Here is a 13,266-nt window from a genome sequence, read left to right as displayed (position 1 = left end):
CAAAGAGGAGATGGTTTAAGTTAAAACAGCAGTCAGAGGTACCACATGCAGCAGGGAAATCAAAAAAAGCTAACTTCTGCCACACCATACTAGTCTCAGTGGTACAATGAGGGCAGAAACTAGATTTCAGCAGGCTGAGGACTAAATAGAAGGTGAAAAAATTGAGATTACAAGTATGAACTAATGTGAAATTTGATAAGTGAAAGTAGATAGAAAAGGTAGTGGCTGATAATAACTGACATTTCAGTGCATATTCTGTGCCAGGCTAAGCATAGCATATACATTTATTTCAGTTCCTCCTAATAAGTCCATTTTACAATGTTGATACTGAGTTGAGGCATACAGGCTGGCTTTCTTTCTTTCTTTTCTTTCTTTCTTTCTTTTCTTTCTGGCAGGGTCTCGCTTTGTCCCCCAGGCTGGAGTACAGCAGCATGATCACCACTCACTGCAGCCTTGACCTCCCTGGGCACTGGTGATTCTCCTTCCACCTCAACCTCCTGAGTAGCTGGGACCAGAGGTGTGCGCCACCATGCCTGGCTAATTTTTGTATGTTTTATAGAGATGGGGTTTTGCCTTGTTGCCCCAGGCTGGTCTCTGACTCCTGGTCTCCTCTTAAATTTGTCCATACTCTTGGATTAAAGTATTAATCTAATTTTTACAAATAAGGAAACTGAAGCTATTAAGTTGCCCATCACTCACCTTGCAAACTTAGATCTCTCTCCAAATTGTTGGATTTTTCCATATTGCTACGTTTCATGTTTAATATTTTCTAGCCAACAGATAAATGAAAAGAAAGATAAGAAGATAACACTGTTAATTCACTCAAGAATTGGTGATACTGGTCAAGGCTAGATACAGCATAATACAAAAATAAAACAACTATCACAAAAGAGAAGTTCTGATTAACTACTTCATGATTTTCACAGTGGCAACAAGTGATAAATGTGAAGGCCGTATAGTAGTGGCTAAGAGGCACAGGCTTCAGAGTCAAAAAAATCCAACTTTTAACCCCTGGTCCCTCACTTATTAGTTACAGGATCTTGAACAAGTAATAAAACCTGTATAGGCCAGGCACAGTGGCTCACACCTGTAATCCCAGCACTTTGGGAGGCCTAGTCGGATGGAGTTCGAGACTAGCCTGGGCAGCATGGCAAAACCCCATCTCTTCCAAAAATACAAAAATTAGCCAGACATTTTGGTGCTTGCCTGTAGTCCCAGCTATTCTGGAGGTTGAGGTGGAAGGATCACTTGAGCCCGGGAAGGGGGAGGCCGCAGTGAGCTGAGATTGCACCACTGCACCCCAGCCTGGGTGACAGAGTGAGACCCTGTCTCAAAATAAATAAATAGATTTATGTACAGCGAAATGCACAGATCTTAACTGTATAGTTGGATCAGTTTTGACATGTGCATACACCTGTGTAACTCACACCCCCTCAAGATATAGAATATTCTCATCACCCCAGAAAGTTCTATCATGTCCCTTTCTGGTGAATCCCCCAGAGGAAAATAGTGGTCTGATTTCTGTCACCATGGATTAGTTTTGCCAATTCTGGAACATCATCTAAATGGAGTTATACAGTATTTGCTCATGTGTTTGACTTCTTTTACTCAATGTAATGTCTGAGATTTACCCATTTTGTTTCCTTTGTCGTTAATTAGTTCCTTTTTATTGCTGAGTAGTAGTACACTGTATGAATGTACTACAGTTTGTTTATTCTTCTGTTAGTGGTTATCTGGGCTGCTTCCAGGTTTTCGCTATTAGGAGTAAAAACTACTATGGACATTCTTGTACAAGTCTTTTTGTAGACATAGTTTTCATTGCTGTTGAGAAGTACCTAAAAGTAGAATTGCAACTGCTGAAACAGATGGATATTATATGGTTTTCGATACAATATCCTGAGAAAGTCACAACATCACTATAATATCCTGAGAAAGACACAACGAAGGATTCTGACTGAGAATACCTAATCTGAATCTGGTCATCATAATACATCAGACAAATCTCACATAAGAACCATACTATTTAAAAAGAAAAGGGACTGTAGCCTTCAAAAATGTTAGTGCTGCATAAAATAAAGCTTCAGAACTGTTCCAAGTTAAATGATACTGAATAGACATGACAAATGCAGGACATGATCATAGATTAAATTCCGTACTGGAGAAAGGAATTCTAAAAAAGACATTATTGGATTAATTGACAAAATTGCAATGTGGACAGTAAATTTTTGTGTCAATGTAACATTTACTGAAGTTGATAGCTGTATTGTAGTTATGCAAGAGAATATCCCTGTTCTGTGGAAATAGATATCACAGTATTTTAGAGGTAAGTTACTGGGAGAGAGGGAACAGAGGGAGAGAGGGAGGATGAGTGAGCATGGGCAAATGACAAATAATGGAACAAATTAAGTAAAATATTAACAATGGATTGACAGCTAAGGCATTTGTAGATATTTTTTTTTGTACTATGCTGCCTACTCTTCTGAAATTTGAAATTATTTCCAAAAAAAAATTTAAAAATGGTTTGAATTTTCTCCTGTGTGTGAGAAGTTGATAGATCCATTCAAGTTTATTTATCAGTCTGTTATCAGTTTTTTCCATTCCTTATGCCAGTTTTGCTATTTTTCTAGAAATTTATCCATTTCTCCTGTTTTCAAATATATTGTTATATATAGTTTATAATATTTTATAATTTTAAAAATGTTTCCTCTGTGGTTATTTTTTCTTTTTATTCCATATTGTGTTAATTTCCATTACTGTCTTCCCTTTATTGGTTTTGCCAGAAGTTTGTCTAATACTTTCTTCAAAGAACCAACGTTTGATTTTCTTAATTTTCTTTGCTGTTTTTTGTTCTCTATTTTAGCAATGCCTGTCCGTATATCCTTCCTTGTTTCTTTGCATTTGTACTCTCTTTTATCTTTTTGAGTTGAATGATTAGTTCTTTGGTTTTCAGCATTTGTCTTAATGTATTCAGAAGCATTGTTTTCCTGCTATTGTCTTATCTACATCCCACCAATTTTGATTGGTAGTCTTCTGCTGATTATTTCATAATGTTTCCTCTTTAACCTAAGGATTATTTTGCTACATATTTCTTGCTTCCAGGCTTGGGATGTTGTTAGCTGTCTTTCTGTTATTTCAAATTTTGTTGCAGCATGGTTGGAGAATATAATCTTTTAGAGTTTGAGTTTTTGGAATTTGAGGCTTCTTTTGAGGCTTTAGTTTACTATCAGTATTTGGGAAATATTCCACGTGTCCTTGAGAAGAATGTTTTAATTTATATGTGCTATAAAATTCTGTATCTTTGATTGAGCTTCTTACGTGGAATGTAAATATCATTTTGTCCACTTAATCTGTTATTTTGTGAGGTAATTTAGAATAGGCCACCGTAATTTTTGATTATTCTCTTTCCACCTGTAGCTTTGCCAGTGGTTGTAGTATATTTTCTACATTGTTAGGTGTATATATATTTGTAATTCTTTCTTCTTTTTACTCATAGATAATAAATCGCTGTCTTAATAACATAATGTTTTCCATCTTGTTTGCTTTCTGTGTTAATTAAAATGGCTACTTTGTTGTTTTTATATTTTCTTAAAACTGTATATACTTACTCAAATTTTTAAATGAGTTGAAAATTACCCCTAATGTTTCCTAACATAATAATTGGTACTTACTGGGTAATCTTACGTGCTTGTAAAGTTTCTTCATTAAAACTCAGAGGGAAACAATTCATTTGAAAGTGACAGACTCCAGTTTAGTTTTATTAGCCAAGCCTAATAATTGCAGACTCCTTCTTTGCAATTATTAGGCTTGGCTCATTTGCATATTAGCATATTCTTTATTGCACATTAATGTGTCTTTCTGGAATTCATTATTGTATTATTTTGCAAGATTTGATAGTATGATAAAAACAATTGTTAAAGATAGCTGGTTCAGTAATTCTGCGTTAGGCAGATATAAAAAGCTGCCATTGCAAGCCATTGGATATCATTTTAAAAAGGTGTTTTTTTTTCCAATCACTTTCACATTAAAGAATGCTTTCTTCTGTAATGAAATCTCCCTTGGCACAATAAAAATGTTTTCTGCTTTCTTAATGAAATCTTCCTTGGCTCTTCAGTTGCTATATCCTTTAGAAAATTTTTCGTGAGTCCCTCTCCTGTTCTTTTTAGTAAGAATGAATTGATTTCTCTTTTACCCTAACACTTAACCATTATTTTTTGAAACACATAGTTGTAACATACACCCTTAAAATGGCAGGATGCCTAGAAATATTAAAGATCGTAGGTTGCCACAACAAGAAAAACTTGTCACCATACATTCGAGTTGAAAACCTTCCTTCAGGGGAAAAACAAAAAAATAGAAATACAGTTTCTAAAATGAAAGCAGTAGGTTTAAGAAAAGATTAAATCCCCAAAGTCTGTCTTTTAAACCTAGGCATTCCATTTCTTCTGGTGTTATTTGGGTGCTTCTGATAAACTAACCTAGACTGATTGCCCTCTATTCCCTGTTTACAGCTATATTCCTGGGATTTGTCTTTCTAGTCACCCTGGGGGTTTCCTTTGCCTCTGTTGTCTCAGTATCATATTGCAGTAATTACTATAGTTTCATATAGATCTAGCCCCTCATATAAGAATATTCTTCACTATTTCTGGCTTTTTATATAAAAAGTCTCCCTTTTTACCACATCAGTATGTGGTTTTCAAACTACCCCTATATATTATTTTGAATTGTGAAATTGACACTTTTTCCAAGTAAAAGGATTGTCAAATATTGGCAATTTCAAACAGTTCTACTTACTAGAAGATCTCTTGCGAAGTTTCTATCTGGACACGTTATTGTTTCTATCGTAAATGAGTACTTGTTATGGTTTGAGAGAGTGGTGATTTGCTTCTTAATTTTATACTTGGGAATATAATTTTTATATCTGGGACTTCTTTTAATAGGTGATTCTTTTGAATTTTCCAATTATGTAAACTCATCTGCAGTTAATGCAGATACACTCATTATTTGGAACTACACAGATAATTTTACTGTCTTTTCCATTTTTATGCCTCTTTTATCTTCATGTTTTGTAATGCTAATGAAAATGGACATTCTTGTCTTATTTCAGATGTATATAGGTGTCTTTTTAGGTTTCCTCAGTAAGTATAATACTGACTTTTAGTTTTATGTATTACATACATATTTTCCATGTTAAATATATAATTATTCCTGTTTCATTATTGATTCTTAAAACATTGATGGATGTATAAGTTTATCAGATGTTTTTCAGTGGCTATGGATATAATCATAAGATATTTTTCCTTGATATTTTTGCATAGCAAATCAAGTTGATTTTATTATATTGGACTAGTTTTGAATGTCAGAGCTGAACTCTACTTGATAATAATTGTGGTATATTTCTCCTTTGGTGTGTTCCTAGAGACTTTCTTTTTTATTGTTTTCTTGATAAGTTTTGCATGTTATTTCATAAGTATTATTAACCTCTAGTATTCATTTATGTGTGTGCTATTTCTGTTAGTTTTTGATATAACTGTTAGGTTCTCTATGCAACAATAATTTGGAAGCTTCTATGCCTTTAAACAGGTGAGGTGACTTTAGGATTATCTGTTCTTACATATTTGTTAGAATTTATAAGAACTGGTGGTACTTTCTGAGGAGGTTAGCTATTTGACAGCTTTCTGTGTTCCTTGTGTGATAATTACCAGATACTGCTTCTGGTGAAGACTTTCCTGTTGTACCTTCATGGAATTCATAATGTCTTTCTTGGAATGCTGATAATAATGTTTATGTTTTTCTTATGCGTATTGATTTTCATCATTATATTGTTAGAAGGTATTAGGATAGGAACCATCTGTCTGTTTATCGCCTCAAATTCTAGCCCATATAGAAATACGTTGAATTAATAACTTCTTTCTTTCTCTTTCTCTTTTTCTGTTTGTTGTTGTTGGTGGTGGGTGTTTTACAGGCTTCCCAGCTGGCATGTGTGTTGTAAAGAGAGTTCTTCAGCTTCAGCGTCATCATATTACTCTCAAGATGACAACTGCGCACTAGAAAATGAAGATGTACAATTCCAGAAAAAGGTGCCTTAAATAAAGTTAACATTATAATTTGTGTGTCAGCTTTCTGAGAGTGTCTGAAAACATTCAGAATAAAAGTAATTTCAAAAATGCTATGCCATAATTTTTGGTGGAGATTCGTATTTTTCTTTGCTATTACTCAGGTAATTCTTAAATTATGATGGCTCAGAGATATTTATGTGTTTATTCTTGTTGCTTGTATTTGGAATTTTGTAACATCCTTAGTCCTATAGTATAGGGTAGTGCATGTTCAGAGAGCTGAAAATGAGTGATTTGTTTTTAATGATCTGTAATAGAGTTTTTAAAGAAACCCCAATTTTGCAAATAAAAACTGTTAGAAATGAGTATTCCAGGGAGAATCTACACTCAGTGGCTTTGTAGTTTGTTTTATGTAATTCGGTGCAGTAAATATAAAGACTCCAAAAAACCTCATGGTCCTAAAACATGTATTATTTTACCATTCTAAATGATAAATGGAGAGTATTTACTTGATTTGGCTTTTGCCTTTAACTTCAGTGTATTTATTTAAAATTGCTGAAGTAATTTATATTGATATAAAATATTTATTACGTCTCATTCCTTTCCCCAAAGGAACAACAGTTTACTATTTCGTGTGAAAATGTTCGGACCTTGTTCTGTGGGTATAGATAACACCTTTATATATGTCCACAAATTAATATTTTTATTTCCATGAAAATATTGTATAAATATATTACAAATTGACATCCCCTTTCCCCTCCAGTGATAGCTCATATATCATCTTTTCATGTTGATATATTCTGAATGGCTGCATTTTAATCTTGTTATATAGACATTATTTATCAGTTGTTCTTTATTGACAAACTTTTGCATTTTGTTCCCTGCCATATGTGCACACGTGTGGGTGTGTGTATCAACACATACTTACAATTACATACTTGAGGGGTTTTTTGGCATATTTAGAGTGGTATATTTAAATTTAAGTTATGTTGGATATATTTCTGGGATGGAGCATTTAAAATTTTGAAGACTTGCCGCATATCTCAAAAAAACTATAATTTTATATTTTCACCCACACAGTATATAAGATTTTTATTTAATCCCCTTTTTGATGAAGCATTTTGCAAACAAATGTCATAAAAGTGAATTTAAGCAAAGCATTAAGGGGGAAAGCATGTTCTTTCAGTAAACATTTAGATACCTAGTATGAGCTAGATAGGCTCAGGTAAACAAAGATTGAATATAAACTTTTATGAAAGTTACACTCTAGAAGGCATAAAGGTATTAGAAATTCTAACTTGAATGTATATCAAAAAAGAGATGAAAGAGCTTTATGTACCTGCATTTGTCATATTTATTGGAGTTTTACTAGGTGCTTAAAACGGTGCTGGACGGCAAGACTAAAATGCTTTTTTTTTTTTTTTTTTTTTGAGACGGAGTCTTGCTGTGTTGCCCAGGCTGGAGTGCAGTGGCACAATCTCGGCTCACTGCAAGCTCCGCCTGCCGGGTTCACGCCATTCTCCTGCCTCAGCCTCTCCGAGTAGCTGGGACTACAGGTGCCCGCCACCATGCCCGGCTACTTTTTTTTGTATTTTTAGTAGAGACGGGGTTTCACTGTGGTCTCGATCTCCTGACCTCGTGATCCGCCCGCCTCAGCCTCCCAAAGTGCTGGGATTACAAGCGTGAGCCACCGCGCCCGGCCTTAAAATGCTTGTTAAGAAATCAAATGAAGTTCTTGAACTGGTGTATTGCACATTTTAAGTGTTGTAGCAATGAGGGGATTCAAGGAAATAGACAATAATCCTGTAAACAAATGAAATTAATTAGAGTCAAATACACAAGTCAGTTTTTTGGTTTTAAAGTATGGAAAAAAAATGGTCTTCATATTGCTTTATAACTGTTGTGTAAAACAGTTTTATCAGGTGATTGTTGTTGTTGTTGTTGTTATATAGGATGAAAGAGACGGACCTATCAATGCCGAATCATTGGGAAAATCAGGTTCAAATTTACCTATTTCTCCAAAAGAACAAAAATTAAAAGACGATTCTATTGTGGATGTGCAAGTAAGCTATGTTGCTTTGATTTTTAATAATATGTCATTTCAAACTACTTCACAAGATTGAAAACCTCTGGTCACTGTATTGTGTATTGTTAGTTTTTTCACTTTGAGGTACTCTGTAACTGGACTTAAGATTACTTACCTGCTAATAGTACTACTTTTGAGAACATGTAAAATTACAGATAATAATAAATGTTACTAATCTCTTGGTAGTAAAAGTTGGAGTACGACAGAGCGAGACCCCGTCTCAAAAAAAAAAAAAAAAAAAAAAAAAAATCCTCATTTCTTCCTTGGTTCTATTTTGGTTCATTATGATGTATTTTGTCTCTTCAGATTTTCAGTTGTTAGGAAATTTTTTTCTAACCCGAATCACTTGGAACAAAAGGAAGTATTTTTATGTAGAACACAGAGTATTTTGATAACCAAGATTTCCACTTATTGTGGGTATGAATAGATAATAGGTCAAAATATGTTTTTTCCCTTTTTCTCTCATATTACATTCTGAATATTATTTTGTGCACCAGACTTTATGAAAAATACTAAAAACTAGAATATATACACCATAAAGTGATCAGAATGCTGAGGTATCTGGAAACCGTGTAATATCAGTAATGGCTGAAGGAACTGGGGATATTTGATCTGTAGGCAGGAAGATTAAGGAAAAACTAAAATCTCGAATATTAAAAAAAGAACATACATTTCAACTCAGAATGAGGGAGAATTCTTTCTTTTTAAACAAATACAGCCTTGGCTATTTTTTTTTTTCATTTTTTATTTTTTAACCTTGTACTTTTTGCAAGAGCCAGAGCTATTTTATAACTTACTGAGTTATCTAAAGCAATAGAATTAGTTTCATTTTATTGGATTCTGGAAGACATTTGTCAAGGGTTTATGCATAGGAGTAAGAGAAAAGTGATACTTGTAGCCCTTACAATTGTATGACTATCCTGAACACTCCTACCGTTATTCATAAAACTTTTATTATGATGTAGTTGCACTCAAATACTTCCGAGTGCTTACCATGTCTTGTATACCTATATTGTTCATTACAGTAGCCACTAGCCACATGTGGCCGTTAAGCACTTGAAATGTGGCTAGTCCAAATTGAAATTTACTGTAAGTGTAAAATACACATTGGATTTTGAAGACTTAATTGAAAAATAGCATGTAGGCCAGGCACAGTGGATCACCTGAGGTCAGGAGTTCAAGACCAGCCTGGCCAACATGGTGAAACCCTGTCTCTACCAAAAATACAAAGATTAGCCAGGTGTGGTGGTGCACACCTGTAGTCTCAGCTACTCAGGAGGCTAAGGCAGGAGAATCGCTTGAACCCAGGAGGCGGAGGTTGCAGTGAGTCGAGATCATGCCACTGCACTCCAGCCTGGGCGACAGAGTGAGACTCTGTCTCAAAAAAAAAAAAAAAGCATGGAAAGTATCTCATTTTTAAATTTTGAATACACGTTCATATGGTAATATAGTATTTGATAATAAGGCAGTCATTTTCTCAAGGCCTCCATCATAAAAGTGCAGATGACTATTTATATTTTTTTGTGAATTTCTCAATGTAAATAATTCCCCAAATGATCATACTTTCTATTCTCCGGACTGCATGCCTTGATATTTTTTTCTGCTCTTGTACTGGCCCTCCTTTTCTTTAATGCCTAGCTCTTCCAATTCATAATAGTCCTTAGTTTCTTTTTCCTTGAGCTGAACATGAGTACCTCTCACTTGATATTCATTTATTGAGCATTTAAACACCTACTATCTGCTAGGTACTGTGCTAGACACTGGGAATATGAGGATCAAGTGAACATAGTTCTTACTGAGGACATTTATAGAATAGTTGAAGAAGAGAGGGAGATATGAATAATGGCAATTGAGTTTTTATAGATGCAGTGATAAAAGTGTACAGAGAACACTGGAGGCATAGAGGAAAGGGAGTAGTTAATTCTGTTTAGGGTTGGTCTTGGAGGAGGAGGTGCTGATAGAGGTTTTCAAATATGAACAGGTGTTAGGTAGATTTCACATTGTGTTTTGGAGGACTGAAAGGCCCAGGGCATTCAAGACTGAAGGAGCAGCAAGAATCATTTATTGCTTCACGGTGTTACTTGAACATACCTTGTATTGTTGCTTATTGATACACATTATTTCCTAAACTGCTCAGGGTCAAGAACTATGTATTGTACTGTTTTGTACATGTCCATAGGGTTTCTTTGTTGCTATTATAATTCATCAATTAGAGAAGAGGGAAATCTCTGTAGGTCCTGATGCAAAGTAGGAAATAGGTAGGGAGAAAGTTCTTTCCTAGTTTATGAAATGCCATGAAAAATGCTTAGGGCCTGTATTTTCATATGAAATATATTCCTTAGGGTGGTAATATTGGAAGAAAGGATTTTTATAAAAGTACTTTTTTTGTGAACATTTTTTATATTGTCATTTTTCAGAAATGCTTTCCATAAATGCCCATTCTGCTAAAGAGATGTTATATTAATCTCAACATTTAATTTAGCTGACTTGTTTTTTTAAACAGAATACAGAGTCAAAAAAGTTAAGTCCACCGGTGGTGGAGACACTCCCTACAGTTGATTTGCATGAAGAGTCTTCTAATGCAGTTGTGGACAGTGAAACTGTTGAAAATATTTCCAGCTCGTCTACCTCAGAAATCACTCCAATCTCAAAGCTTGAGTAAGTCATTACAAAAAACAAACACAAAAAAGAATCTCCTTAGTTAGTGATAGAAAAATTTCCTTAAAAGATAAAGCAGCTTGATACTCAAGTTTGAAGTTTAGGCTATATAGCAGACCTAAATTACAGTGCTTGTGTTTTGTGTGCGTATGTGTGCATGCCTTTGTGTGTTTTGAATGTAATGATTTTATAACAAGTTTATTTAGCTAACTAACTCAATGAAGTTGGTAGATCCCAGATGTGAAATCTCTATATAGTCTAAGCAAAGTAAGGTTCTACTTAGGAAACAGTGCTTATCTGAATTATCTTCCCTATAATTATCAACTCAAATGTCAGGTTATTCATTTCCATTAAGTATCACTGTCATTTCATTCATTTGTATGTCTTCGTGTGAATCACTACCTTTTTCAAACTCGGTAATAAATATTCAGAGTGTTTAGGTTTAAGTGATCCTTAATTTAGAAAATTTGTTATGTGCTTCTCCTAGCTCCTTCCTGCAGCAGTCCAAAGAACAAAACAAAATGTCCTTCTCTTAATACTACATTAAGCATTTCCTTTATCAAATGAGTTTATAAATAAAGTGCAAGAAGAATAACTGGTACATAGGATAAATGTGTCAGTTAATATCACCCTTGCTTCTCAAGAATGTAAGGGCCTGGGTTGAAGGAGTTGCACAAGATATTATGGTTACCATTTAGGAGCTTGTCTCAGTACGGGCCAGGGAACAGAAGACATGTTGAGAAATAATGATAGTATTTACACGTTTAAATTTAAATGATTCAGGAGGAATTTAAGGCTAGATACTATATATCTGAAGAGTGAGTTCTGTACTTTCATTATATTAAAAATGATGTCAATGAAATGGAGGTGAGGCAGGGAAAAATATGAAGGTTTATATTTTAAAAATGAAATTCTAAGAACACCTTAAAATTTTAGTGAAATGCCTTGAGATAATGACTTTTGAAGGATGCCATAAGTAACAACTTTAATGCTGGTAGAATTAATATAGTAATGTTGGAAATTAAACTTTAGAGAAGATACATTGAGAATAAGTAATTTTTAAAAATCTTATTTTTGAAAGACCAAATATTAACCTCATATTTGGTAAGTAGTTATTTAGAAGCTGAGGACAATAACAGATCAAGTCAGCAATTGACTTTACATGATTTAAAATTTTCTTTCTTTGGTTTACATTATGTTTTGGAAATCACTAATAGTGTTTTTAATGTATATTACTTCAAGTTTATTTAATTACCAGATTATGTTTCTTGTTTCTTTTTTTAGTGAAATAGAAAAATCTGGTACTATTCCGATAGCCAAACCAAGTGAAACCGAGCAGTCTGAAACTGATTGTGATGTTGGTGAGGCCCTTGATGCCAATGCTCCAATTGAACAACCTTCCTTTGTCAGTCCACCTGACAGGTGGGTAGGAGCAGTTGTTTGTCCTTCTTATGATTCTGTAATAACAGCAGTGTCCTGTTTGAATGGACTTTGGTGTATGTTAAATTCCACTTTGATTGAGAGGAAGCTTATCTCTGTGTTTCTTCCTTGGTTTACTTTGTGCATGAGTTGAAAGGAAATTAGATTGTATAGAATTTGTTATCCAGTAAAATCTGTTTATTTAATATATCTTTTGGTTTTAAACAGCCTTGTTGGCCAGCATATAGAAAATGTATCATCTTCACATGGTAAAGGAAAGATAACAAAATCAGAATTTGAATCAAAAGTTTCAGCTACTGAACAGGGTGGTAGTGATCCAAAATCTGCATTGAATGCTTCAGATAATTTGAAAAATGAGGTAGGTATATAACTTGCACTATCTCTTACTTCTTTATGTAATGCATTTTTGTTATTAGCTAAGCTCATAATAATTTGCTAACTATATTTGTCATAAAATCAGGGAGATTAAGTAGACAATAACATGTGGAACTAACACGAACTGTGTTCCCTGAGAGCAAGTGATTCTGTTTCCAATATAGTGTTTATTACATAAAGTTGTTTCAAGTGTGAACTCTCTTTGGTTATATATTATTATGATTCTGTGCCACCCACAGCTGTTTGATACCAGATACGTAAAGTCCTTATTTAATCAGCTTCTTAGAAAGCTATCTAGAAGAAGGTATGACTAATTACATGTAATTATCTTCAGAATATAAGTTAATAATACAAGGTTAAATTTAGGCTCTTCAATCAGAACTATTTTAATGGAACATCTTACTTTTCATTATTTGTGTGCAAAATACAACCAGACCACCTTATATTTTAGAGTGTGATTCTTATAATTAAGACAGGGCTTATCACAGTGGAACAGTTTTACTTTCTTTTCTCCTTCTGAGTTCTACCTTGACTTCATGTATTGTAGAATTTCTTGAAGTAGTATCAACACAGCAATTTAAACTTCCCTCAGGTAAGCAGTAACCAAGTTACAGAGATGAAGTATATCCATAAATTTAACAAAAACAAAAATAA

At 34.0% G+C, this 13,266-nt stretch overlaps 1 protein-coding gene across 2 annotated transcripts in view; it reads left to right on the top strand.

Moving 5' to 3' along the window:
- SUCO (SUN domain containing ossification factor) overlaps positions 1-13,266 on the top strand; it is a 79,289-nt gene that overhangs the window by 12,435 nt on the left and 53,588 nt on the right. For both annotated transcript variants that reach the window (XM_003258889.3, XM_030823966.1), the window contains exons 2-6: positions 5,963-6,077; positions 8,006-8,116; positions 10,643-10,797; positions 12,082-12,219; positions 12,445-12,595. In XM_003258889.3, coding sequence (XP_003258937.2) covers positions 5,963-6,077; positions 8,006-8,116; positions 10,643-10,797; positions 12,082-12,219; positions 12,445-12,595 — 670 coding nt within the window. The remainder of the gene's footprint in view (positions 1-5,962; positions 6,078-8,005; positions 8,117-10,642; positions 10,798-12,081; positions 12,220-12,444; positions 12,596-13,266) is intronic.

The sequence above is a fragment of the Nomascus leucogenys genome, chromosome 12 (assembly GCF_006542625.1).
Source record: "Nomascus leucogenys isolate Asia chromosome 12, Asia_NLE_v1, whole genome shotgun sequence".
Classification (NCBI taxonomy): Eukaryota; Metazoa; Chordata; class Mammalia; order Primates; family Hylobatidae; genus Nomascus; species Nomascus leucogenys.
Note: the sequence above shows the minus strand (reverse complement) of the source record. Positions and strands in the feature narration are given on the sequence as shown.